The 24,397-nt window shown below is 35.8% G+C and overlaps 1 protein-coding gene across 1 annotated transcript; it reads left to right on the top strand.

Annotated features, from left to right (window-relative positions):
- The first annotated feature begins 314 nt into the window (after positions 1–314).
- On the top strand, positions 315–23,236 carry PDCL2 (phosducin like 2). The gene is made up of 5 exons (XM_063108799.1): positions 315–435; positions 824–914; positions 10,840–10,983; positions 17,938–18,146; positions 23,085–23,236. The coding sequence occupies exons 1-5, from the start codon at positions 405–407 to the stop codon at positions 23,234–23,236; spliced, it is 627 nt and encodes a 208-aa protein (XP_062964869.1). The 5' UTR covers positions 315–404.
- Positions 23,237–24,397: the final 1,161 nt, after the last annotated feature.

Here is a 24,397-nt window from a genome sequence, read left to right as displayed (position 1 = left end):
ATATTGGAAGCTAAACAGGGTCAAACCTGGCTGGTACTTGGATGGGAGGCTGCCTGGGAACACTGGGTTCTGTAGACTTGGAAAAAAGCAAAACAAAACAAAAAAACCCACAAAAAATCCAACATTGTACTGGCATAAAAATAGACACATTGACCAATGGAACAGAATAGAGAGCCCAGAAATGAACCCAAACATTTTTGGTCAATTGATTTTCAACAAAGGTGATTACTTGGAAGTGGTAGTAGTCAATTTTACAAAAACATATCAAAATGCACCTCTGTGTTAACAGATTTTCTTTTTTTGTGTGTGTGTAGGATCCAAATGAAGATACAGAATGGAATGAAATTTTAAGAGATTTTGGCATTCTTCCTCCAAAAGAAGAGCCAAAAGATGAAATCGAAGAAATGGTTTTACGTTTACAGAAAGAAGCAATGGGTATAGTTGTGCATTTGGTGGGCTGGATGAGGGGAATAATACAGTTAAGATAGTAATAATGTGTTTTATGAACATAGCGGGAGAGAGGACTATAGAAATCATTTAATGTAAACTCTACCCGTGCTAAAATATAAATTTATGGGCTCTAATTGATATTCACTTCTACTTTTAAATGTAGCCTGTCAGTTCTTTGAACACTGAGGGAATAATAACACTTTAATGTTGTAGTTTCTACAATATGTAAAGCTATTTTGTGGCTGACTGCTTCAGGTCTGTTTAAAGATATTCTTGATCTCCATTTATCTAGATATTGTTTTTTCTAGATATTGACTGTAAAGTAAAAATAGTTTTTAATCAATCTGATTAGCTACAATTTATGTTGTTTTAGTTAAACCATATGAAACGATGACTCTTGCACAGTTGAAGGAAGCTGAAGATGACTTTGATGAAGAAGATATGCGAGCTATTGAAATATATAGGTATAGTGATTCATTTGGGTCACTTACTGGGAATTTTTGAATGAAGAAGTATTGTAAGGATGAAACTAAGATTTTTTTGTCATATGGAATAGGTTTTAAAAATAAAAAACAAATTTTTAGGTAACATTGTAAAACTCCCTTTATATGAGAAGGAATTGCATCATTTTTTTTCTAGTTTTTTTTGTTTGTTTGTTTGTTTTTTTTTACCTTTGCTTAAATAGAAAATTATTCAGTAAAGTACAGTGGAATTTCATTAAGTTACATATGAGTAGAGCATAAAATATCAATGAAAGGCCAATAAAAAAATGGTCATGATTTTCCTTCTAGCATGATGTCTATCAAGTGTTTCTACTATTTAATGAAGAATTAATTATCAGTCTTAAGCAAGTTCTTTTAGAAATTAGAACAAGTTCATACATTTCCCAATTTACTTCATAAAGCCAGCATTATTCTGATACTAAAAAAACATTGTAAAACATTGCAAAGACATTGCAAAAACAGAACTCTACAGACAAATATCCCTCATGAATGTGTTCACAAAAATTTTAAAGAAAATATTAGCAAATTAAGTTGAGCAATTTAAGAAAAGAATAATACATCCTGCTCAATGGGTATTGGTTCCAGGAATGCAGGGTTATTTTAACATTAAAAAAATCAATGAATGGGGGTTAGAAGCAGCAATACTGCAGTAGCAATAGCACATCTAGCACTCAGATTTTGCCTTATAGGTACCATTCTCCAATTAAAGGAAGCAGTGCTCTTTGGAGAACTGCTTGATTTCACAGTGTGGGTTGGGAAAGTACAATATGAATGTGAAGCATCTTGTAACAGAAAGTAAGGAAGTACTAAAAAAGCGGGGGTGGGGCCAGGAGTCAAATGGAAAGATCTCCCAATGGGCAAGTTGGAACAACAAAATACATATAATACTGGATTATAAATCAAATAATAAAATAAATATCAAGTCCATAGTGATACAAATAACTGTGTACATGAACAAATTTGGAAGAGATAACAGCTCTAGCTACTGAAGATTTTAATAGAGTCATTCTTTGATACCTGTGAGGGATTGGTTCCAGGACCCTTCCATGGATAAATTCATGGATGCTCAAGTCCCTTATGTAAAATGGTGTAGTATTTGCATCTAACCTACACACATCCTCCCATATACTTGAAATCATCTCTAGATTACTTGTAATACCTAATAATATGTAAATAGTTGTTATACTGTATTGTTTTTTAATTTGTATTATTTCTATTGTTGTATTGTTATTTTTATTGTATTTTTAAAATATTTTTGATCTCTAGTTGGTTGAATCTGTGGATGCAGAACCTATGGATATGGACGAGGGTCAACTAGATGAAATGAGGAAAATAGAAAATCACCATTAGAATAACATAGTGATAATCCCTCATGGGCAAGATCCACTGGTGGATGCTAAAATGATTGGTTGAAAGTTTAAACAGATACAAGATATTTGCATAATCTCAAAGAATCCTCCCCCAAATACTTAGTAATTATAAAGGGGGGAATAGTAAATTTACAGCGGAGAGTTCTGGCAGAGACCATCTTAGGCAAGTGATCAAGGTTAACACCACCAGTAATACATGTTGACATCAAGTATGTCATGTGTTGTATGTGATATCCTCAATAATGCATAATTTTAATAATAAGAAATCATCAAAGAAGCCCCCCAAAATAACTAATGAGGTGACATCAGGGAAGATAGTAGAGAAGGAAGCTCCAGGAATCCATTTCTCCACTTAGGCAACAATTGTTCTGGCCAAAACTGTCTGAAGTGACTGTTTTAGAACTCTGGAGTTTATTGAATGCTTGCAGCTTCTGGGGGAAAGCTTGGCTGGATTATAGCCACTAATAGTTGATTTTATCCCTCAGTTAAGTAGCAGCTACCCATCTCTCACCCCCAGCACTATGGCAGAAAGCTGTGTAGATGGTAATCTGAGTTTCTGACACAGCTTGCTGGAACCATGGTGGGCAGTAAGGATCTTATTGCCTGCTGGAATCATGGTGGACAATAAGGTTCTGTGTTCTCATTACATATTGCCACTTGTGAACATGGAGGTACAGGAACAAAGGCTGGCCACCACTGGCTCAGGCAACTTCCAAGGGATTAAAAGAGCTGCACCTTTTTTTCTTTTTTGATATTCAAAAACAACTGTGCAAATGGGAAAATATAGAAAGCTACTGTGCATGCTCTGGGAAAGATGCAGGCTCAGAGAGGACCTGAGAATATCTGAAAGCTTACATCTTAGGCTTACTCTCAGCATAGAGATACCCTACAACAATTAATAAAGCAAACCCTGGAGGAGGAGAATCTGATTTCCAGTTACCACATTATAAGATTCAAATGTCTAGTTTTCAACATCAAAAAAATCACAAGGCACAACAAGAAGCAGGAAAGTATGGCCCACTCAAGGAACAAAATAAATTGACAGAAAATATACCTGAGGAAGACCAGATAAACTTACTAGATGAAGACTTTAAAACAACTATTTTACAGATGCTCAAGGAGCTAAAGGAAGATGTAGACAAAGACAGGAATATAATGTATGATCAAAAAGAGAACAGCAATAAAGAGATAAAAATTACAAAAGGTACCAAAATGATATTCTGGAACTGAGATAATAAGAAATATATCTTTGGTCTTTGTCCCTGTTCCTGACACAGACCTTCTGAAACCATCAGAGTTCCCTGCGTGATAAGAGTGCCTTTGGTTTGCTAATGAGATGACTCTTAGTAGAGAAGCTTCTAGATAGCTCCAGAATTTGTGCTGTTTGCCAGAGGAACCAACCACATGATTAGAGGATTGGAACTTTCAGTTCCATTCCCCTTTGTCTGGGGAGGGAAGAAGGGCTGGAGATTGATTTAATCACCAATAGCTAGTGATTTAACCAAACATACCTATGTAATGAAACCTCCATAAAAACCTCTAAGTGCTGGTGCTGGAGTCTGAATTTGTGTCCTCCCAAAATTTATATGTTAAAATCTAAACTCCAAGGTGATAATATTTAGAGATGGAGCCTTTGGGAGGTGATTAGGTCATGATGGCAGAGCTTTTAGTCATTAGTACTTTTATAAAAGAGGCCTAAGGGATCTGTAACATGTTTTAAAATTCATTCTGCCAATCTCTGTCTTTCATTACTCACTTCTTTCATTACTGCTTTTTTTTTTTTTGCATTTAGCTGTTTTTTTTATAGTGTACCACTTTATTTCCTCCTTTGTGTATATCTTTTAGTTTTTTCTTCGTGGTTGCCTTAAGGATATAAATTAACATCTTGAAATGATCTAGTCCGAATAATACCAACTTATGTTAAATAGCATGCAAACACCTTGCTTCTCCCTTTATATTGTTACTGTCACAGGCTACATTGTTATATAGTGTGTGTCCATTAACACAGATTTATAATTATTGCTTTATGTGTTTGCCTTTTATATTGCACAGGAAAAATGGAGGGATTAAAAACCAAAAGTATAATATTACTGGCTTTTATATTCCCCTATGTAGTTTATGAATATTCTTTATTTTTTTATGGCTTTGGGTTACTATCTAGTGCCCTTTCATTTCTGCCTGAAGAACTCCTTTTGCATATTGTGTAGGGCAGGTCTGGTAGTAACAAACTGCCTTTGCTTTTCTTTTTATCTAAGAATGTCTTAATTTCTTTTCTATTCTTGAAGCACAGTTTTGCCAGATAAAGAAATCTTGATTGACAGTTTTCTTTCAGTACTTCATTAACCCACTGCCTTTTGGCCCCTAAAGTTTCTAAGGATTAATGGCCTGATACAATTATTAAGGATCCCTTGTATGTGATGACTCTTTTCTCTTTTGCTGCTTTTAAGATTTTATTTGCCTCTGCCATTTGACAGTCTGATTATGATTTGTTGCCATGTGGGTGTCCTTGAGTTTATCATACTTGGAGTTTCTTGAACATCTTGGATTTGTAGATTCATATCTTTCATCAAATTTGAAAACTTTTCAGCCATTATTTCTTCAAATATTCTTTCTTCCTCTTTCCTTTTCTCTTTTCCTTTTGGCATTCCCACAGTGTATCTGTTGGTCTGCTGGATAGTTTCCACAGGCCCCTTAGGCTCTGCTCACTTTATTCTTTTTTTTTTTTTTTCTGTTTCTCAGACTTGATGATTGCAATTGTCCTACCTTCCAGTTTGTTGTTTCTTTCTTCTGCTTGCTCAAAAGTGCTTTTGAAACTCTCTCGAGTATTTTTTCATTTCAGTTATTGTACTTTTTAGTTTCTCTGATGTATTTTTACTCATACCACTTTCAACATGAAATATGTGTTTTCTTCTCCCACATCAACCAGTTTTTCAACTTTTCATACACCAACTGAATATTCTACAATTCAATTTTGACATTATCTACCAGAGTTCGGACAGACTCCATAATGAGAGACCACTTCACACCCACTAGGGTAGTTATAATAAAAAGGATGGATAATGACAAAAGTATTGGCAAGGATGTGAAGGAATTGGAACCCTTGTGCATGGGTGGTGGGAATGTAAAATGGTGCAGACACTTTGAAAAGCAGTCTGTTGGATCCTTGAAAAGTTAAACATAGAGTTACTATATAATCCAGCAATAATTCTCTTAGATATACACCCAAGAGAATTGAAAACACAAAACATGTATAGGAATGTGCATAGCAACATTATTCATAGTAGCCAAAAAGTGGAAACAACCTAATGTCCATCAACTGATGGATAACCAAAAGTGGTATATCTATGCAATGGATTATTATTCAGCCATAAAACAAAATGAAGTGCTAATATGTTCTACAATGCAGAGGAACTTTGAAAACTTGTTAAGGGAAAGAAACTAGTCACAAAAGGCCATAGACACAAATAGCAGATTATTAGTTACCAAGGCCTGAGATGGGGGAATAGGAAGTGACTGCAAATGAATATGAGGTTTATTTTGGAGTAATGACATGCTTTTGAATTAGATAGTTATGATGGTTGCACAACTTTTTGGTACATGTCCTACAGTTCTCCTGAGTAGCCACCTTCTAGGCAATGACTCTGGACCTGTGCTCTTTTCATTAGGGGCTACATCATTTCAGAATCCTTTACCTCCAGCCATGTGGATCAAAGGGACTGTGAAAGATCACAGGGGACATTTTAGGGATGAGTAATAGAAATGGATATATCACTTCCACTCATTTTCCATTAGTTATAATCTAGTCCATGACCCTAATCTAACTGCAAGGGAAGCTGGCAAATATAGTCTTCCTGTAAGCTCCAAAAGAGGAAGCTGTAATTATGATCACCCAACCATTCTCTGCCACAGAGATTAAAGAGAGATACCATACATAGAAGTTTCTGAACTTGCATATTCCACATCACAATCACAAATCTACTTGCCACCAAATTATGGCATTATTTTTATTTCTCTACCTGAACCTGTAGGCTTTCAAAATTTTACTTGTTTTTAAGAGGAGGAAATTCTGTAGCCATCTTGATAGTGCTCATTTAAAGCAAATTTTTCATTGAAAGGAAAAACCAAACAGCAAGAAATTGTTTTTAAAACTATTAGCAAGCTAGGGTAAAGGAACATTTTTTTAACTTGCTATATATTTTAACAAACATTAACAGTTACTATTAATGGTGAGAAAAAGATGAGTTGTTCACTGCCATCTCTGTTATTGAACAGGTTCTAGCCAGTGCCTTAAGACAAGATAAAGAAATGAAAAATGTAATATTTAAAAAAGAAGACACAAGATGCAATTGTGTAGATGATTAGCTATAAAATAACAAGTGATTCAACTCAGACACTCTTGTAGCTAAAACGATGAAGAAAAATCTATATATAGCCATAAACATATCTGCAGTATACTTTTGTGGCAGATATACTAAATCTGCTCCCTTGATATATGTTCCACTTTCTCTTAGTGTATGTTACAGTATTGCAGAAGGAAAAAAGCTAAAACTACATTTCTCAGACTTTATTGCAGCAACGGAATGAATGTGATTTAGGTTCTTCTGTTGGACACATTCACAGATTTGAATTCAAGACTAAATTCAGTGGGGGAAAGAAGTGGTAGCACACAAAGCATTCATTTAGCTGGTATTAATCTAGAATTTGCATCATGGTTTTGGAACCACTATTCTGGCAGCAGTTTCTAATCCTTAGAATGTTGCTAGAGAGATAGGTTTCTAGAGACAACAGTTGTCATGGTGGCTTTCTGGTCTCAGAGTAGTTCGATACTAGAGCCAACAACTGGAACAGTAGTTCCAGATTCCCCAGTTTTTGCATTGCAGCAGATAAAGCCTTGGCACGATCAGTTTTGCAGTGTTATTCTGGAAGTCATTCCTGGTAGTGCAGCCTAGAGCCTACTCTTGTTTGTTCACTGGTTTTGTAAAGTACTTAGTTCTCCAGGTTAAGCTCCTTTCTGCTTAAAATAACTAGAGGGCTTTCTGTTCATGCAATTGAATCCCAACTGATACGATTGTTAAGTGAAAATTGTTAGGTGAAAAATGTAGGCCATCGAACATTGACTTCCTGATGACAAAACTAGCCCATGTGTTTACCTTTCTCCCCTGCCCAGTGCCATTGGAATAACAAACATCAACAACAACAACAACAGCAACAGTAAAAAAATTGAGGAGGAAAAAAGGGGAGGAGGAAGAGAAGTAGTTGATGGCTGCACCATTAAGTAGGGCATGGTGCCATCATTAGAACAAGAACATTTTGGGCCGGCCCGTGGCTCACTCGGGAGAGTGTGGTGCTGATAACACCAAGGCCCCGGGTTCAGATCCCATATACGGATGGCCGGTTCGCTCACTGGCTGAGCGCGGTGCTGCCAACACCAAGTCAAGGGTTAAGATCCCCTTACCGGTCATCTTTAAAAAAAAAAAAAAAAAAAAAAAGAACAAGAACATTTTGAGATTTCTGAAAGATATTAAGCCAGTGAGATCAAATTAAGGGAAGTTAGTTATAGTGATACTAAATACTCAGTGCAAACAAAGTAGGGTTCCCAAAAGATCTTAAGAGTAACTTTAGGTTCTGAATATCTGGGCCAGTAGAGGGAAAATTGAAGGACTGCATTTTGAACACTGTAAGAGAGCCCTAGCCCTGCATTACTATCCTTGGCATTCTTTTCTAGGCTTCACTTTGCTATGATTATTAGTTACATAAAGTGAGAGGTTTCACCTGACATGTTTCTAATGTGTGATATAAAGCCAGAACATTTTTAAATGTACCCAGAATTTTGTTTTTAATCAGGTATGATTGGACACAATTGCCATTGAAAGGATAGTTTATTACTCACAGTTCCAAAAAGAGGGAGGCATGCTACACCATGCAGGACCACACAGGGAAGCACTCAAATTGGTCAGGAATCAGAAGGAGCAAGAGTTAAACACGGGCACCTGCCTTTATTGTGGTTTCTGTGGGAAAGGCAAGACAAGGTACGGTAAACAGACTTAGGATTGGCTAGTTTAAATAACGGTGGGATCTGGGCTGTAGGAGCTATCCCTACTTATCTGGTACCTGGCCTTCAGATGAGGCGGATAGTGAGAGAATAGTGGCTCAGCCTGATAGAGTAGGTGGTTGATTGATGGTTTGTGTGTGAAAAGTGTGCTCTATGGAGAGTGATTGCTGTTTCTTGGAATTAGTTAGACTTGGGAGGGGAAGTCTACAAGATCAGCAAGGCCCCAGATGCCAGAACATCAAGAATATAGAAAATAATAAAATATAGTTAATACACAGAGAAAGAAGGGGAGTAAGTAACCCCAGCAGACTTAGACCTATAGAATCATTAAATGTTAAGAAATTTGCAGACACGTCAGAAACTATTTGTATTAGCTTTGTGAATCCAAGCATTTAACAGCTAAATCATCAAAGTATGTACATTTTGAGAGGTGTTTAGCAAAGTGCCATGGTTTGAAGTGTGTCCCCTAAAGTTCATGTGTTTGAAACTTAATCCCCAATGCAACAGTGTTAAGAGGTGGGACCTCTCAACACTGAGAGGTGATCAGGCCATGAGGGCTCAGCTCTCATGAATGGATTAATGCTGTTATAGTGGGAGTGGAGTCCTTTTAAAGGATGAGTTCAGCCTCCTTACCTCTCTAGCATGAGCTCTCTTACCATGTGATGCCTTCTGCAATGTTATGACACAGCAAGAAGGCCCTCAACAGATGAGGCCCCTTGATCTTGGACTTCCTGGCCTCCAGAACTGTGAGCCAAATAATTTCTGTTCATTATAAATTACCCACTCTGTGATATTCTGTTATAGCAGCATAAAAAGGACTAAGACACAAAGTTTTAAGGTTCTCTATGGATGAATAAATAGGTAACCTTTATTGAATTCTCACTGTGTGCCAGGCACCATGCTAAGAAAATTATGTGTATTATGTCATTTAATCCCAACAATCCTGTGTAAGGAGGTATTATTCCTGTGTACAGTTGGGAAAACTGAAGTTTACAGAGTGTATTAGTCTGTTTCAGTTGCTTATAACAGAGTATCTGAAACTGGGTAATTTATAAAGAAAATTAAATTTATTTCTTACAGTTTTGGAGGTTGGGAAGTCCAAGGTCCAGAGAACACTTCTGGTGAGGGCCCTGTTCTTGGTGGTGACTCTCTACAGGTATTCAGGGGTATTACATGGTGAGAATAGAATGAGCAAGAGCTAAACTTCTCACTCTCCTTATAAAGCTCTCGTAATTACACCCATGACAACCCATTAAACCATCAGCCCATTACTCCATGAATAGATCAGTCCACTCACGAGGGCACAGTTCAATCACCGTGATCCAATCACCTCTTAAAGGCCCCAACTTCCACCACCGTATTGGGAGTTAAGTTCCAACATAAGCTTTGGGGGACATTTAAACCACAGCAGAGAGATTAAATAATTTGCTGTATTAGTCTGATCCTGTTGCTTATAACAAAATACCTGGAATTGGGTAATTTATAAGAAAATTAAATTTATTGCTTACAGTTTCAGAGGCTGGGAAGTCCAGAGTCCAGGGAACACATTTGGTGAAGACCTTAGTGGTGGTGACAGCAATGCAGGGGTCTCACATTGCAGAAAACGGTGGAGCAGAGGGAGCAGAGAGCTCTTCCTGCACTCTCCTTTTAAAGCCCTCAGAATCACCATTTTTAATCCATTCACTAAGCATTGTCCTCAGAATCTAATCACCTTTTCAAGGCCCCACCTTGCAATTATCATGATAGAATTTCCCACCCTCTTAACAGTCACAGTAGAGGACATTAAGCTTTGGGGGACATTGAACCCAAGGCACTTGCCCAAGTTTGTGCCGCTAATAAGTACTGGAACCAGCATTTAAACCCAGTTTAGTGTGACCTTAGAATTTAAGCTCGTAATCACTCTCCTCTACTCTCTACATGTAATAAATTTATGTTTATAACAAGTAATTATAGATTTCACAAAGCCTTTGGACTGAAGGTCAGCTTAGCATGACAGTTATGAGCATATAAATGGGAATAATAATAGTACTGACTTCATAAAGCTTTTGTAAGGATTAAATTAGTTAATGTAATGTATTTAAAATAGTGCCTGGCAACACAGTAAGCATTCAATAAACGTTAGTAATAATTATGATGCATATTTTCCCTTATTTAACCTGTATATGAGAGTTTGTTGGCCCAATGTCTAAATAAATTCTTTATAGGTATGATTAAACCCCAATCTTAAATAAGAATACATTTAAAAGTCAATAGCAAACATCTTATACTTTGCAATACCCATGATAACACAGATTCCCATATAAAAAGAAATTAGCATTATAAGATCATCAATTGTTATCCTGTCATTTAAAGTGTTTGATATTTATGGGCATTATATTCATTGCCCTAAATTGTTATTGTATATGAGAATTACCTTAAGAATATGACAGTTTTCTTATGTAATTTAATTTAATTTTTTTATTAGAGAAAAGCGGTTACAGGAATGGAAAGCTCTTAAGAAAAAACAAAAATTTGGGGAATTAAGAGAAATTTCTGGAAATCAGTATGTGAATGAAGTCACAAATGCAGAAAAAGATGTATGGGTTATAATTCATCTATACAGATCAAGGTAATTAACATAGTATTTCAAAATGTTAATTCACTAATGTTTTAAAAGACATTTCTGGTTTCAAGGTTCTATAAAACATAGCAAAGAATACTCAAGAAAAAGAAATATGTGTATATATTAAACATACATCTATAGAGTTTTTGATAGTCATTAACTTCAAGGATTAAATTAAGGATGTTAAAATATTTTTGTTTCTAATTTAATGAACTTGTCATACTCAGAAAGTATGCACTCTTTGATAGTTAAAAACTTTTTATTATGGAACATTTTTTAAATGCAGAAAAGTGGAAAGAAAAGATGATAAAATGAGCACTGAAAATACCTACCACATAGATTGAACAATGAACATTTACCATATCATTGTTTCTGTGTGTGTGTTTGCATTTGCAGAACCATTTCAAAGTAAATTACACATGGCATGATGATTCATTCCTAAGTACTTCAGCATGCATCTTCAAAACATAAGGGTCTTGAAGAGAAAAAAGATGTTTTTCCTCTACCCATCTTAGTTCCTTTATTATGGTCCTGCAAATTAGACTGATGGAAGACAGACTAACAAGAGAAAACCAAACAGAAGTCTACTGACTGGTACATCATGCATATACATGGGAGCACTCAGTGATGAGTACACGAATATGTGGTTAGAACTTGGGCTTATGAGAGCCTCTTTACAAAAGAACAATAAATTTGTAGAGAAGTGAAAAGATAAAGGAAACAGGACTTTGGGCTTCTAGGGGTGACAGATTGTGGGAAAGTAAATAGATGGGGGAAGTAATGGAAGATAAGGGTTGTTTTAGCAAGGTTTGTTATATAGATTCCACTGATGCCTCTCTGTCTGAAAAGAGTCTAGAGTTGTCTCCAGTGATTAAGAATCATCCTACACTTCCAGGTAGAGAGGAGGAGGGCAGAGAGTTTTCTTTGTGTCTGTTCTTCTCAATTGCTTTCAACTAAAATATTTCTTATGCGAGAGTGGCATATTTTGGGGTTGTATACTCTGAATTCTTTCAAGAGCATTCTTCTGACAAATCAATATGACTATTAAAAAGCAACCACAGCCAAGCTGGGGCTGCTAGAGCTCAGGGGAAGAGGAGGAGAGACCTACGGAGTTCATGAAGGCAGGAGAAGCCAGGAACAGAGAAAGAAAGGATCACTCCCACCATTGAGCCCCAGCCGCTTCCAGGCTGGAGCTGGTGAGAAAATGGAGCAAGAACTGGCAAAAGCTGCAGCTGTGCCCTTCCTAGGAAGTTGCTTGGAGGCAGCAGGGGAGAAGAGGGCCTTGGTGGCCCCTAGGCCAGCAAGACCACTAACAGGATTCCTGTGGACCTACATAGGAGCAAGGAGCCACAGACAACGGGAAAAAGAAGCCACTCAGAGGCTGGCAAGTCATTGCAAAGGACTACCATTGCAAGGCGGGGGAGACAGGCCCCTGGGGGAACACTGAGGCACAGCATGGACAGCTGATCTGTCCTCCAGTCAGCACAAGCCCCCTCAGTGGAGACTGGTTAGGAATATGGAACTGTAGGGGGTGCAGTTTGTTGAAAAGACTCAGGTCCAGACCAGAGTTTCCACACAACCCTGGTGTACCAGTCCTCACAAGACCGGAAGTGCTTACTACATCAACAATTAAAACCTGAGCTGCATAAAAAGCCTTCCCCAGGGAATGAGCACCAAAGCAGCAATTCAGCTCAACTACAGGGCTCAAGTGCTGGTCCCACAGGAAGTCTCCCCATTTTAGAAGTAAAGAAAGGACAATCAATTAGTTCCAGTACAGAGTTTAAGTGGTGCAAACAGTAAATAATCCAAACAAAATACTCACAGATCAAAGTTTGATATTAACTAGTAAAGGTCTCACACCATCAAAGAACACCTATAAAATCTAAAAGGACCAGAAGCCCCCTGGACTCTCAAGCCAGGGAGGGGGAAGGGCCATGGGTCTCAGTCATGCCCCCCACATCAGCAACCAACAGTGAGGACCACTGAGCTGCCACAGGAAGCTCCCTAGGCTCTGGAGCCGGGGTTGTGGGTGCCCCCCCCAACCCAGTGCCTTGGCCACGCACTCCCAACATGTGTAATGAGACCAGCAACCACCACCAAGCTGCTACCAGATACACCCTAGGCTCCCACGGCTGTGTGGTGGGGAGCTGAGGGCTGCAGCCACAACCCCCTGACATCTGCATCCAGCACAGCAATGGCTGAGCTGCTGCTGGAAGCCCCCTGGTTTCCCCTACCAAAATGAAGGGGGTGCCACAGGTCTTGACCACGCCCCCCTCCTTCCTCCTCACACCCTGTTTCACTTTCCTTTCCCTTCTCTCCCTCCACTCCAACTGCTCTGCAACATCTTAGAATGTAAAAAAGTAATAATATTAATAAATAAATACATTTAAAAAATAACCATAATACCATTTTCTCAATCCTTAACAAAATTAACAATAATTCCTAATAACATATAATTCCCAATAACATATAATTCCCAATCCTTTAAAAACGTTTTTTCCATTTACTGTCATTTTTATTATTCACATATATGTTGAGATTCTAATATTTTTCCCTAAGTAATAGACTTTACTGCAGTTTTAGGTTTACAGAGAAATTGAGCAGAAAGTACAGATAATGCCTGTAACCCCTGCCACATATACAGTTTCTCCTATTATTTTTTTCTCGTATTATTAACAGATTAGTATGGTACATTTGTTACAATTATGAACCAATACTGATATATTATTATTAACTCAGTTTTACATTAGGGTTTCCTCTTTGTGTTGTACAGTTCTGTGGGTTTAGTCAAATGCATAGTGTCATGTAATCACTATTACAGTGTCATACAGAATAGTTTCGCTGTCCTAAAAATCCTGTGTGCTCTATGTGCTCCTTCCTTCCTCCCTCCCTTCTTCCCTCCCTCTCTCCTCCCCTGAAGCTCTGGAAACCACTGATTTTTTTTTTTCCTATTACTTCAAACATTTATCATTTCTTTGCATTGGGAATATTCAAAATCCTCTCTTCTAGCTAATTGAAGCATACAATAAATTGTTAATTATAGTCACCTTACAGTGCTACAGAACACTAGATATTATTCCCCTGTCTAGCTGTACTTTTGTATCCTTTAATCAACCTCTCACTATCCCTCCTCCTTGCTCCCCTTTTCAGCCTCTGGTAACTGCCATTCTGTACTTCTATGTGGTCAACTTTCTTAGCTTCCATGTATTAATACCTAATCCTTACTCAAATTTTCCCAACTGACTTCACAATATCTTGTAAATACATATATTTTTGAACAAGGAGCCAATCAAGGATCATGCAGTGCATTTAGATATATCATATCTTTTAAGTCTCTTCATATAATTCCCCTGCACTTCCCTATTCCCCTAAGACAGTTAATTTTGAAGAGCCTGGTTGTACTAAGTATAAGCCAAATGTCCCTAGGTCTCATCAGCCTGTAGTAATATACAGTATACTAATAATTAGGAAGGGTACACTTTTTCTCAAATCTGCTTCCTCATTGAAATAGCCCCTCTAGCTTTAGGTCCTAGCTCTGCCTCAAGGCTGCAAACCATTCCAGGGACAGAGGCCATGACAGGAGCCCTCATTGTCCTTATCTCAATTTCTGAATAATAAATTTCTTCTCTCCTGAAGTTCTCAGAGAAATTTCTCAAGTTCTTAGAGAAATTACATACACAGCAATTTATGGAAATTACAGCCTTGCTGTTTACCAGTTTACCAGTTCCTTAGTCAAATTTTAATAGGAAAACGTGCTGTAAAAGAAAATCTTACTTTTATTGTAACTAAAACTCTTGGTAGGTTAGTTTTTAAGTAGTTTTAAAGTCTTAAAAAGAATCACATTCCTATTTTACCCATACCACTTATTTGGTTAAACCAATTTGTTAATGCTGCTGGCAGTATTTCTCACAAACAAAAGAGTAACACTGACATTTATAAGAGTGGGATCTTTTGTGGTAAATATTATATACTAAAGTGGTTCACTGAATGCCTTTTCTGATCCTTTATCATTAGCAGAATAGATATTGCTAATGAATGCCTCTGCCATGCTAGTAAAATAATTTATTTTAATGGTAATTTCTAGATAAATTAGTTTTGACAAATAATTTTCAAAAATTCATAAAGAATTTTAATGTGTTTTAGTCTGCTTCAGATTGTCTTATGTTTTGATAGACTCAAAGAGTAATGATGTGGTTTCATAATATTTTAAGTATTTGTGACCTTCTCAGAAGGTTTTTTCTGGGGCCAAACTAAGATAAAATATTAGCTTTCTTGACATTGAGAAAATACATTCATTTGTTGGTATAAAACATATATTTTAAGAAATTAATCTATCATAATCCAAGTTTATAAAACAAAATAATTATTTGTGTTACAAATATTCTTTAGAAAAGTCTAGTTTTTAACAGTGGATTTACTCATAACTTTTTAATACTGTAAAGAATAACTGTTAAACAAATTTGTGTTTCTAGCTACGTTTTATAAATTTTATAGGAAGGTGAGAGTTTATTTTTTAATTAGGCCCCTAAGTTCTGTAATTGAAATGGCTCTTTACTATTAAATTTATAGAATTGGGTCCACTTTGCACCCAAATGAAGGCTGCGCTCTAAACAACAGAGCTAACTGGCTAGCCCCAGACTCTCTTAATTTCATACTTTTCACTACCACCACCACCACCACCACCACGAGTGCTCACCTGCCTTCTGCCATTCACACCACTGACCCACCCCACGTGTGATATGATATCTGTCATATCACTGGCTCAGCTTTGTGTGGAAAACTGATAATTAAGTTGGGCAGTATATGCTTCTCCAGTATTACTTTCCATAGGCCACCCACTAAAATAAAGCAATATCTAGATTTGTAGCAGGTTGTAATTATCAAAAGAAATGATATACATATATTCTGAAATGTAAATTAAACATGTAATGCATTTAATTTGTTTTTCTTAGCTTCTTCCTCCATAAATTGATATATAACATCACTTAGGATTAAGAGAATTTCTGAGAATTTTGTAGATGCTGGGGATACAAAGACAAATAAGGCATTTGTCTTTGCCATTATATAAATTTCAATATAGTAGAGGGAGACAATTAAATATAATAAAATCTTTTAGGTGCTGTGATTGAAGTCTACGTAGAGTAGAGTAGTAAAGGCACTGAAGACAGGAATAGTAAGTTCTACCTTTAGAGGAGGGAAGTATGGAAAGTAGTATAGGGTAATTCTTGGTCTAGATCTCAAAAAATAAGAAAAATTCCCCAGGTTTACAGGGATGGAGGAAGAATGGGGTATTTTAGATGGAGTATGCAGATTGAATAAAGGTACAGAAGTAAGAGGCATCATGATGCTTTCAGGGGAGGGGGCTGTAAGTACTTTGATGTGGCTGAAGCATATGGTGCAAAATGGGGGCAGGCAGAGAATAATGCTGGAAAGGTAGGCAGGGGTCTGACCATGGAGACCCTTTAAGGCCCCACTGAGGAGTCCAGACTTTATCCTGAAGGCAGTGAAAATTCATTGAAGGATTTTAAGCTTGGGAAAAGGGAAGAATCTCAGGGTTACATAATGAGATTTTCATGCAGAGCTCACTTTGTAAGCAGGGTCAAGGATGAATATGGGGAAACAGAGCTGTAAACAGAGAGACCATTTAGGGCAATCTGAAGCAGCTCAGCTGAGGAAGGAGAGGAGTAAGGCAATAATGGGCAGAGAGAGGGGATGGTAAATATGAAGTAAGGAGGTAGAATCTATATGACTTGATTACTGATTAGAGATATTTGACCTGAGTGCCAGCTTGAGAAAATACAAGCGAAAGATCATATTGTTTTGGTGGGGGAGGAAGGGAGATGAAGTTCATCAGTTATTGATATCAAGTGGTTACGATTTCTCAGTGAATTTATCTAGAATGAGTAGAGGATCCAGGATATTATCATAAGGAACATCTACATTTGAGGCATAGACAGAAGAAGGATGCCAGACAGGTAAAAAGGAAATTAATGGAAAATATCACAGAGGCCAAAAGAAGAGAGCATTTCAAGAAGAAGTGAACAAAGCAGACTTTTTTCTTTTTCATCTGGTCACAGGACTAGAAGGAGAGAGTAGTTATTAGAAGGGGACACAGAGTTTAAGAGAGATTTTTAAAAAAAGATTTAGTGACTTGAATATGTTTATGTAAAATGAAGAAAGAGTCTTTGGAGATGGAAAGATGAGAAAATAGGAAAAGAGGTATGCAGAATAACCAGAGAAAGGGCCCACAGGAAATGTAAGTAGTATGGAATAAAGTAGAGGTTAAGGGATTAGCTTTGAAACAGTTTGATAAATCTGAGTGACAGACTGTAAGAAAAGGGACTAATCAAAGAATGGGTGTAATGGAATTTTAGTGACAGAGCAGGAAGAATGGGAGGTTTTGGTAATACCTCCAGTCAATTTTAAATTTCAGATGAGGAATAGTTCTGGATAATGGGGACCAGGATGTGGCATGGAGTGGGATGCCAAAGTAGACTGTGGGTGAAGTTTGTTGGAGTCAAGAAAGTTAAGGAAGTTTATGACAAAGAAACTTCAAAAGTTGTAATCTCATTATGTGGAAATAAGCTCATGAGTATGACAAGAGTTGGGATCCCTTTGTTTCAACTCAAAACTGTCAAGAATCCCCTAGAAGTGTCCTGTTTAGCTTTTTCCTTGTGTCCTACTAACTTGAAACTTGCTTGAACTAAATTGATGCTAAATTGAATATTGTTTGCCTGAGTTAGGCATCAGCTTCTCATGGTAGCTAGCTTAATTCTCAAGTGATAGTGGTGTTTGCAATAAAAATCAGAGGACTCTACATACAGTCCATCATTGCTAATGGTAACAATAGAGGATGATAATGATATGTATTTTTGCCATGGAGATGTTTCACTTATTTTATTAGACTGAGATGAGTAGTCTGTTTTTAAAAGATATTGTGTGCACTGTTTCTCTTTTTAGCATCCCAATGTGTTTGTTGGTTAACCAGCATCTCAGTCTCCTAGCAAGAAAGTTTCCAGAAACTAAATTTGTTAAAGCCATCGTGAATAGCTGTATTCAACACTACCATGACAATTGTTTACCAACAATTTTTGTTTATAAAAATGGCCAGATAGAAGGCAAATTCATTGGAATTATAGAATGTGGAGGGATAAATCTCAAGCTAGAAGGTAATAATGTTATTTAAATTTTTTTTTTGTAAAAATAACAGGTGAAAACTTCTATAAATTAACAAGTATCATGAAAGTTTATTTCCTTAAAACGTAAGTTTTTTTCCTTGCTTCTAGTCTCTTCTTGTATGCCTCTAGATTAATTTTCCTACAATAATACTCTTATCATAACACCCTCTTGCGTAAAATCCTTAATGATTTCCTGTCTCCATTAAGTAAAACATTTAGACTCTTCTGCTTTAGAATCTCAGTCTGCCTCTCCAGCTATATTTCTTAGTGATTTCTAGTTTCTGCTCCAGCTAGGCTGGTCTTCAACCACTACCCCCAGACATACCTTACTCATTTGTGCCATCACACTTTATTACATGGTCTTTACTTATACCTAAAACATCCTGCCCTTCTTTATTCTCCCTGTCCAAACTCTGTTCCTTCCTGTGTCTCATCAATTTCCATTTACTCTGTTATGTAATCCTGGACCAATTCATAATCTGTATTCCTCTTCTCTGCTAAATTTCTATAGCATATATTCTTTATTCAACTTATTTTTCACTTATCCACATGCTATCTGATTTTGTTGATTCATCAATTCCCTTTGAGTCTCACCTCCCTGACAAATGCAGGGATCATGTCTCCTATTATTTTCTTTTTCATAGCACACAGCACCCTCTTTAATGACTTTTACTTCCTAAGGCTGTCTCTTTGATCTATTCATTTCTTGGGACTGCTTTAACTCTAATGTTATGAATCTAAAAATCTTTTTCTCCACCATTGTGTTGAAGTCATCATGAATGGCTGTTTTCAAGAAGTTATTCTTTCACTCTGTCAATCCCCAAAAACTGTTTTTTGGCCCTACTGAGACCACCAATATTTTAATTGTTTCATAATTTCCCCCTTTTCCTTCTCCTAGTCTCTAAGATTCTTCCTTTGTTCCCCATCTTGTTTTTCTAGCTTGGACCTCATGCTTTTATTTTTAAGACATTAATACATAAACGTACAAAGAATAATATGGTAAGAATTTGTGAAATCATCATTGTCTTAGTTTGTTTGGGCTATTGTAAAAAAATACCATAAATTAGGTGGCATATAAACATTTATATCTCACAGTTCTGGAGGTTGGGAAGTCCAGCATCAAGGTGCTGGCATCTGGTGAGGGCCTTCCTGCTGCGTTATTCCCTGGCAGAAGGTCAGAGGGTGAGAGAGGGTGAAATAGAGCAAGAGAGGATCAAAATTGCTTTCATAACAAATCTGCTCTTGTGATAACAAACTTACTTCCACAATAATGATGTTAATCCATTTATTAGGGCAGAGCTCTCATGACCCAATCACCTCTTAAAGGTCCCACATCTCGACACTGTTGTATTGGGAATTAAGCTTCCAAAACATGAACTTTGAGGGACACATTCAAACCACAGAACCATCTTAACCATTTTTAAGTATACAGCTCAGTGACATTAAGGACATTCACATTCTTGTGCTACTATCACCATCATCCATCTCCAGAACTCTTTTCATCTTGAGAAAGTGAAATTCTGTACTCATTAAATAATAACTGCTCATTCTTCCCTCCCTTTGGCCCCTGGAAACTACTCTTTACTTTCTGTCACTATGAATTTGAAAATTCTAGGTACCTCACGTAAGTGGAACCGTACAATATTTGTGTTTTTGTGACTGGCTTATTTCACAAGGTTCATCCATGTAATAGCATGTATCAGAATTTCCTTTCTTTTAAAGTCTGTATAATATCTCATTGCATTACATATCACATTCATGTATCCATTCATCTGTTAATAGACACTCGGGTTGCTACCACCTTTTGACTATTGTTAATAATGCTGATATGAACATGGGTGTACAAATAATCTGTTTAAGTCCCTGTTTTCAATTCTACTGGGAAATATCCATCAGTGGAATTGCTAGATCATATGATAATTCTATTTATAATTTTTTGAAGAATTATCTGGTCCATGTTTTTGTACTTAAACTTCTGTATATCCATGGAAATATGAGATGATTGTATTGTAAAAATTGAAACTATTCATTACACAGCATTACACTGTAATATCCTACAACTTGCTTTTTTTAAAAAACAAACAACAGTCACTTTCAAAATCTCTTGGTTGTTTCATATATGTCTAACACAATAATTTTAAATCCTACCTAGCATCCTATCATCAGATATGCTTCAATTTATTTGTCATTCACCTACTGATAGAAATGTGAGTTGTTTCCAGTTTTCCCATTATAAGCAATTCTGCTGTGACCATCTTTGTGCCCACTCGTGAAAGTTCTCAAGGATATATAGGAAATTGTGGGATCATAGGGTATACACATTTTCAACTTCACTAGTTTCTAGATTGCCCTGTAAATTGATAGTATCAATTTATCCTTCCATTAGCCATGTATGAGAGTTCCCATTTACCTACATCTTCACCAGTTCTTTTCAATCTGATGGATATGAAGTGATATTTCATCACTGTTTAAATCTGGATTTTCCTGATTACTTGTGGGGTTAAGTATTTTTTAGTATGTATCAGTCATTCTGGTTTCCTCTCCTAATGGCTTATATGCTTTGCCCATTTTTCAATTGTGTTGTTTCACTGATTTATAGGAGTGTGTGTGTGTGTGTGTGTGTGTGTGTGTGTGTGTGTGTGTGTGTGTGCATGAGTGTATATGTGTGTGTGTAAAGTTCTGGATACTACTTATGTAGTATTACTAATACATGTTCACCAGCTAGGGCTTATCATTTGATTTTGATTGTCAGACAAGAGTTATAATACTGACATAGTCAAAATTATTAATCTTTTTCTTTCTTTTGAACTTTTTGTGCTTTCTTTTAAAAACCATTCTCTATTTTTAAGGTGAAGAGATATTCCCGTATACGTTTTTTCTGATAGTTTTAAAGTTTTTTATTTTTAAACTTAGGTCTTGAAGAACATGGGGGTTACTTTTGTGTATAATGTGATGTAAGGAATGCATTTAATTTTTTTTCTGTAATAAAATACAATTTTCAACCCCATTTATTAAACCTTTATTTCCCACTGATTTTTAAAAAAATATTTTTAAATTAAGTTAAATTACACGTAACGTAGAATTTACCATCTTAACCATTTTTAAGTATACAGTTTAGTAGTGATAAGTACATTCACGTTGTTGCATAACCAGTCTCCAACTCTTTTCATCTCGCAAAATGTGAAACTCTGCAACTATTAAACAACTCCCCTTTCCTCTCTTCCCCCAGCCCACGGCAGCTATTCTTCTACTTTCCATCTCTATGAATTTGACTACTTTAGTTACCTCATATAAGAGGAATCAAACAATATTTGTCTTTTTGTGACTGACATTTCACTTTGTATAATGTCCTCAAGATTTGTTCATGTTGTAGCACATATCAGAGTTTCCTTCCTCTTTAAGGCTAAATAAACCACATTTTGTTTATATACTCGTCTGTAGGTGGACACTTGTGTTGCTTCCATCTTTTGGCTATTATGAATAACGCTGCTATGAACATGGTGTACAAGTATCTGTTAAAGTCCCTGTTTTTAGTTCTTCTGGGAATATATCCAGAAGTGGAAGATATGGATTATACAGTAATTCTATTTTAATTTTTTGAGGAATATCCATAGTATTTTCCATAGTGGCTGCCCCATTTTATACTCCCACCAACAGTATACAAGGGTTCCAATTTCTCTACGTCCTTACATCCTTGGCAATACTTGTTATTATTTTTTTTTTAACACAATAGCCATCTTAATGGGTGTGAGATATTTTCTCCATTATTTTTAATGATTTCTGTATCATTTTTTTAACAGTTTGAAAATGATTGGATTTGTTTTTGAAGTCTGTACTATGTTCCACTGTTCTTTTTGTCTATCCCTGGATCAGTACAGCACTGTTAATTACTATAGCTTTATAATAATCTAAGTATCTGTAGAAAGGCAAGTCTTTTTCAAAATTTCACATAACTGTTGGAATTAGTCAAGTTCTGTGAAAAATTCTGTTGAATATTTATTAGAATCATATTCCTAGATTAATTGTTGGAGAAGTAACATCCTAATAACAGTGAGTGTTGCCATCCATATTTTGTCATTTATTTTGTCTTCTTTTATATTTTTCAAATATATTATGACTTTCCTTGTAAATATTTTGTTCATCTATACAGTACTTAGTAATAAATTCAACAAAATGATGAATGAATTTACAGAGATGGGGGATATTGGGTTATCAATTTATTTTATTTGTATATTTAGGCTTTCTTTCTTGGATATGTTTTGGTAACCCATATATTTCTTGAAATTTTCCCATTAAGGTTTTCAAATGGATTGGCATATTTATTTTCATGGTAGTTTCATGGCTTTTAAAATCTCTTGAGAAAGATGAAAGAAATAAAAATAAATAAAATTTCTTGAGAGTTTTAACCTTTAAGAGAGTTCCCATTTATGCACATCTTCATGAGATCGTGGCATTTCTAGACTTTCTGTCAACTTGAGGGATGTGAAATGGTATCTTGTCATTTGTTGGTTATGTCCCATGTAAATCCATTGTGTTATTTGGTTTCTTTCCTTTCCCTGTTATTATTTTTGCCTGAATGTGTCTATCAGTTTTTGCTAAAGTATTTTCTTTATGATGTCCCTCCTTCTGCTTTCCTTGGGTTTACTTTATTGCTATTTTCCAAGCTTCCTGATTTGAAGTTTTAAATTATTTATTTTTTCAGTCATTTGAAAATAAACAGTTTAACCATAATTTCTCTCTTTAATTAAAACTTTTCTGTATCCAATATGTATTTTGATATTCTAATACTTTCATTGTCATCCAGTTCTAAATATATCATTTTCATATGAATTTAGAGTCAACTTCTGTTTCATATAGATGAAAAAGATGAGAAAATCTTTTGTTTTTCCAAGATCTTTATATGACTTAATAATGGCTTATTTATTGCAGAACTTGAATGGAAGCTAGCAGAAGTTGGAGCAATACAGACTGATCTGGAAGAAAACCCCAAAAAAGACATTGTAGATATGATGGTATCTTCAATTAGAAACACTTCTATTCATGATGACAGTAATAGTTCCAACAGTGATAATGATACCTAATAGAAATATTTAATAAATAGTTTCAAAGTGTATGTATAGTCAATGTTTAATTTACTACTGCCTTTATATAATCAGAAATCAGAAAATTTATAGATTTATTTTATTTCCATTTTTATATTAGAATTATAGCTTATATGTTTCAAAAATTTTCGGGTATTTCAGAATATTCACTGCTTCCAACAAAACCAGAATTTGTATTAAACCCTTAATATTTTTCTGTGGCTTATCCTTTTCTCGGCCCATGTTGGATAAAAACACAAATATTATAAGTCCTCTGTGTTGCGTACTCACTTCCAAAGAGACCTATGAATGAAAATAATAAAAAAGAACCATGAAATTTTTATTTAATTTAAATCAACACATCTTTAAGTTTATTATTTAGGGGCCTTGAGTGAAAATTGTTCAATTTTGACCTTATGCTTTTTCTTTGAAATCTCTTAACTGTTAAAAAATTAAACACTTATTCTGAAAAGTACATAAGAAACATCTCCACTATTATTGTTCTGAATAGCTCTGTTATTTAGTTAGAATATTACTAAGTATTCTAACAGTTAAACTATAGAATCATTAGAACAGTATGACATGTACATTTCTAAATCCTGAAGAGAGATGAGAAAAATATATTGTGGGACTTACCTATGTTTTAATAGTAATCATAAAAGAATTCATCAGGAGAAAACATACAATATTAGGACACTACAAAATACCTGCGGGATGTTTTATCTTGGCGAAATAATAAACATCACTTGTAGAAGAAAGGTTGGTAAATCCAGCACATAATAATTCAGTAACATATTTTATTCTTCTACTTTGTATTGATGATCCATAATTCTGTTTATGGGATGTTCACTGATGTTTGTGAGAGAAGCTAGACTAAATTTAAATGCTTAGATTACAAAAAGAAAAAAAAATTGGTGGAAATTGAGGCAGTTTAACATGGAGCCAAGAAAAGGCTCTTTGTTGCTGTTGGTGAAGGGTAGGGATCTTCGACTCTGTAGAGAACCATGAAGTGGAAGGAAAGTTAAATACACATTTGAGTAAGGTAATTATAATTTCTTTCACCAGATGCCATGGTGTTAATGTGTCCCCCAAACGTCATGTGTTGGAAACTTAATCCTCAGTGCAACAGTATTGAGAAGTGGGAACTTGAGGAAGTGATTA

The sequence above is a fragment of the Cynocephalus volans genome, chromosome 9, assembly GCF_027409185.1.
Source record: "Cynocephalus volans isolate mCynVol1 chromosome 9, mCynVol1.pri, whole genome shotgun sequence".
Classification (NCBI taxonomy): Eukaryota; Metazoa; Chordata; class Mammalia; order Dermoptera; family Cynocephalidae; genus Cynocephalus; species Cynocephalus volans.
The sequence above is the reverse complement of the archived record's forward strand: the minus strand, read 5'-3'. Positions and strand labels throughout refer to the sequence as shown.

Excerpts from the sequence above, each read along its gene's own strand:
- PDCL2 (XM_063108799.1), top strand. The coding sequence starts at position 405 with ATGGTTTTACGTTTACAGAAAGAAGCAATGG. Across the intron at positions 915-10,839 it reads CGAGCTATTGAAATATATAG|AGAAAAGCGGTTACAGGAAT; the intron begins GTATAGTGATTC and ends TTTTTTTATTAG. Across the intron at positions 10,984-17,937 it reads ATTCATCTATACAGATCAAG|CATCCCAATGTGTTTGTTGG; the intron begins GTAATTAACATA and ends TTCTCTTTTTAG.